The 4,716-nt window shown below is 41.3% G+C and overlaps 1 protein-coding gene across 1 annotated transcript; it reads right to left on the bottom strand.

Annotated features, from left to right (window-relative positions):
- Positions 1-1,349: 1,349 nt before the first annotated feature.
- LOC123086225 (histidine-containing phosphotransfer protein 2-like) lies at positions 1,350-4,397 on the bottom strand. Its single transcript, XM_044507940.1, has 7 exons — positions 4,335-4,397; positions 4,083-4,216; positions 3,904-3,978; positions 2,851-2,922; positions 2,359-2,431; positions 1,947-1,970; positions 1,350-1,445 (listed from the first exon to the last, which is right to left on the bottom strand). Exons 1-7 carry the CDS (start codon positions 4,395-4,397, stop codon positions 1,350-1,352), a joined length of 537 nt encoding a protein of 178 aa, XP_044363875.1.
- Between the last annotated feature and the right edge of the window lie 319 nt (positions 4,398-4,716).

Genomic DNA, 4,716 nt, shown 5'->3' with positions numbered 1-4,716 from the left:
CATATTTTTACATTTGCCACTCCAGCGGATTGATTCCAGGTAGTAACCATCAAAGCCTTACAATATATCATATATCAATTCTATGATTTTCTTCAAAGGATCTATGTCTCGAATGGCTGTGTGCATCACGATGATACAAAGGACGGAAGTATTAACCTCTTTTTTAGAATATGTCTCGATTGCAGATTTTTCTTAGCTAGTAGTGCAAGTATACCATGTTGCATCCATCTCTTATTATATTAAAATTATATGCATATTTTGTGGTGTATTGTGTGCGCCTAAATATTAATCAAATTACGAGCACTCATGAGCCATGTGAGAAGAAAAGAGATAAGTGAATGCATGTACTATTCACACATCCCTTGATTTTTTTTCTTATGGCGTATGCCATAAGTAGCCACATTTTGTGTTTTGCATGTGCACGGAATGTAGCTTAAGAGCAGTGCAATAAAATCAGTTTTAGCAATAAGAGAGCGAAGGTGAGAGATTTTTTTTATCTACTCCACCATCCTACAATTTTGTTATCTATACCTAAAAGGCTAAAACTCATTATATATTTATTTGTACTGTGCTCCTCCACTGCTAATAATTCCTATTTCCGTACAGAACATTTTAGATCATGCATTACAGCACGGCACACATAATGTTTGGAGTTCGAATTAAAATAAATAATGAACATGCTGGTTCTAAAACGACACAAATATGACATAAAGTTAACAATAATACTTCAATCTCATCGCCTAACTAAAACATTGAAAGCACAACCTATATACCCCTAATATAGGTTTTTGTGATTAAGGAAAAACCAATTGAGATAATGAACATTTTATGAGTTTATCTTAGGAAATTAGCCCATAAACTTTAGTGGAAACATCCATGTTGACCTGTACATCTATTTCTTCAAGTGGTTGTGTGCCTCAAGTTCTTAAAATACAGTTTTATAGGCTTTTAGTGATTCCAGGATTCACACAGAGTGTAGAATAGTCATACTATCAAGAGGAGAAAAGCAAAGTATATGTGGTCGAACTCCAAGATAAGATCATCAACCAAAATTCTGAAATATTTCACGCTAGCAAGTCAACTTTTTTTTGTTTCATTGCCGAGTTACTCTGAGTTTTTCCACCAACTACTACGACTTTTAGGAGTGAGTAGGCCATGATGAGCGAACCATGTTTCCTATAGCTTCCGAACTGCACACAACTCCTTTTCGGAACCGCCGAACTATGTTTTTGACATCATCTCTATTAGTTTTGGCAGCTCTGACAATAACATTTTTCTCCGACATTTCCCAACCCTTCTTAGTTTGCTTCAACAGAGTCTCTTTATTGGATTGCTACTTCCAAGAAAATTCATCCAATACCTCCAAGATGGACTTTGGGTTTGCCTGCTAGATGGTGTCCTGCATCACCTTTCGGCGCCCCGCCCCAACAAATCTTCTCTCTCCTCTGGGTGGCAGATTAGACAGTTTGTTGCAGCAGTGATGCTGCGAGGTTCTGGTGGCGGAGGAGGCCGAAGAACAACACATCTCGGTACACCGGCCAAAAAATGAGACTTGAGAGCTCAATATGGGCACCCACTCCTGACCCAAACGGGAGGCACCAACGTTTCATTAGATGATAAAAAGAACCAGCAACACACAACAAAACCAAGTCACCACCCACCAACCAAACAACAAGCTAGGTACAGAGTTTACACACGACCTATGGGCCATTCATGACACAAAGATATATAGAGTTGACAGACACATAAGTCAATAGAAAAGACAACAAGTTCAATTCACGGGGTGTTTGTGATCCCCAACTTCCGAAGCAAGAATAGCCACGTGACTCCGTGTGCTCGACCAAATCCCAACACAACACAAATACTTCAGAGATACACACACGCCATTGTGCCTGGAATCTCACGATGTTATGCTCTTTTTCCGTTGATTACTACCACATACTAACCAAGGACGCGATCTGTTGCTCTAGCTGCATCAAAAGAAGAATAAACTAATGATTACGACATGGTTTTACAAATCAGCCATTTTGCAAGGTAGTCTTTATCATATTCTGGTACTTGGCAGATATCAACTTTTTAAACTTAATCTGGGAACATAAGGAACCGAGTTAGATGGCCAAAATGTTATGATAAGATTACGAAAACAATATTTGACAGCCAAACAGGACCTTCAAAGATCACAACGTAAGTGCTCCAAAAACCAAACAATATATTGGCAGATAAATTTAAGAAGAAACAAGAATAGTATCAAGGTTCTTCTTTTTTATGTTAAATAATATACGACCAATCCAAATATTATCATAATAGCGTGAAACTGGAAGTCCAAAGCCTAGATAGGTACATTAGGTAAAGTGCTACCTGCATCAAAGTTTGGAGTTTGTTGCGCACGTCACAGAAATCACCCTTAAGAAGAGCCAATGCCATGAGGCATCTGTAACAATGCAAAAATACCACATTGTCAATTCTGAAGAGGTTGATCAAACTAAATTTAAATGGTAGAGCAATTGAACCCCTCTGTTTGGCCCAGCAAAAAAAAAACCTCTGTTTGAAAAAAAAAAACTAGCTACCTCAAAACTTAGTTGCGCTATAAGCATGAGTCTAGAGCCGACAAGTTACAAGAGAATGATCAAAGAGACATGTATTCAAATATAGAACTGAGTTCTATCAATCAGCTGATTCGAGACAAAGTGAAAAAGTAGGTTAGTTCTTAAGAATGTCATATTAGTATGAGCTAAAACTAGTGTCATAGAAGACGAAATAAGCTGGCAGGCTTGCATACACGATTTGACCAACACATATAGTAAAAAATCATTATTGTGCAACATAGAAAATGAGATACTGAGTACAAACCCTTTTTTGTTTTTTGCCACGTAGAACTTTTGGAAGTCCATGCAAGCGAGATTCACTTTCTTAGCACCAACACTGATACATGCCAAAAAGAGCAACATCAGAAAACTATAATGTTTTGAATCTTATTAAATGCTATAGTATGTTGATACACATAAACATACATGGGTTGTCACAATAATATTCTCAAGGGGCCATTTTATATCATGGCTGTCAACACAATAAATTGTTTGAAGAATCAGAAGAAGAAACATTGACCTTACGGCATCAGTAGTGCCAGAGATATTTACAAAATGGCAAAGTTTTCATGGCTGAGCCATAACATTGGAATGGACATCGGTACTTCCATTATAGAAAACACAACTAAATTCAGCTCTAATGGTTAAACAACACAATCCGCATTCCATGACGTACGCTCCCTGCACCGACACATCCGAATAAAAATAATGCCGATGCAGTGAATAAACTAAAAAAAGGCACTTGGCGTAATATATGTAGAGTAGCCGACCGTAAATACCATAAATTAATGCTTCTGTAACGACAAATTTTTATTGCTGGCCTAGAATATTGTCGTTGGCGAATGGCAGATTTAGTAAGACTAGAATTGTTCGCAAGACGACAAAATTTTATTTGATGACCTAAGCATTGCCATAGACAGGAATACCGACAATTAGGTAACTAAAAACACAACTAAACTCAGCTCTTCTACTTATGTGCATACGATAGTCGACAACGACAGACATCTGCAATCCGAAGAGAAACACGGACACGCTAGAAAAAACCACCATTGGCGTTACGCTGTCGCTGAATAGCACATGATTAATAAATATTACAAAGTTAATAACATTACTGTTGGCATGAATATCGGTACTTCCGTTAGTACAAGAAACAGAACTAAGCTCATTTCTTCTAATTATCGCGACACGACACTGCAACTGTCATGATGGGCATGCCCGTGACAAACACATCTGAATCCATGCAGCCGAGAAACACAGAGACAGAGAGTTAAAAATGGACGGGGATATATAGAAAAGGAAGGGCTAATCATCATCATACGTGGAACTGCTCCCCTTGAGTTGCTGCACCAGGGCGTCCACCTTGCAGAAGTCCACCTCGTGCAGGGGCTGGTTCCTGCGGATGGGCAAGTAGAGGCAGAGCAAGTCAGTCAGTATCCGAGACGAGAAGAGAAAGAGACAACAAGGCCACGGGCGTGGCGTGGGGGAGGTGACACGGACAGCAGGCCGTCGATGTCCCTGAGGATCCTGTCGCCGTCATTGAGGAAGATGTTGAGGACTTCGGCCACGTAGCCCGTGCCTGCACTGCCTTCGTCCAGCTCCTGCAGCTGCTGGAAATACGCGTCCACGGCACCCTAGATCGATCACGGCAATGAAACTGTCAGGGCTCAGGAGATGTCAGGGGACAGCCAGTCGAAACCCATCATGAGAGCAGAGAGCACGGCGGCTATAGAGGTGAGGGAAGGGACTGACCGTGGCGTACATGCTGGTGAGGTGGGCTTGCAGCTGGGCCCGGAGCTCGGTGATGGCCTCCATGGCTATGTTGGGTCGTCGAGAGGAGGCGAGAGAGCACTTTCGGGGGCGGAATTGGAAGCTGCTGCTCCGGTGGCGGAGTGGACGAGGACAGGAGAGGAGTGCGGTGGAATTCGCTTACTCTCTCACGGAGCCTTTTGGCAGCGAGTTCTCGGTTGCTCATTTACTCTACTGGCTGGCAGCGAGTCTGCTTCGAATTCGATTACACTACTGGCTGGCAGTGAATGTTCTAGTGCTCGATTAGTGTACTGGCTGGCAGCAATATTAATAAAGAGCTTGGAGATGGCGTGCATCGGTGCATGCATGCACTTACATTTGGGCG

This window comes from Triticum aestivum, chromosome 1B (genome assembly GCF_018294505.1).
Source record: "Triticum aestivum cultivar Chinese Spring chromosome 1B, IWGSC CS RefSeq v2.1, whole genome shotgun sequence".
Classification (NCBI taxonomy): Eukaryota; Viridiplantae; Streptophyta; class Magnoliopsida; order Poales; family Poaceae; genus Triticum; species Triticum aestivum.
Note: the sequence above shows the minus strand (reverse complement) of the source record. Positions and strands in the feature narration are given on the sequence as shown.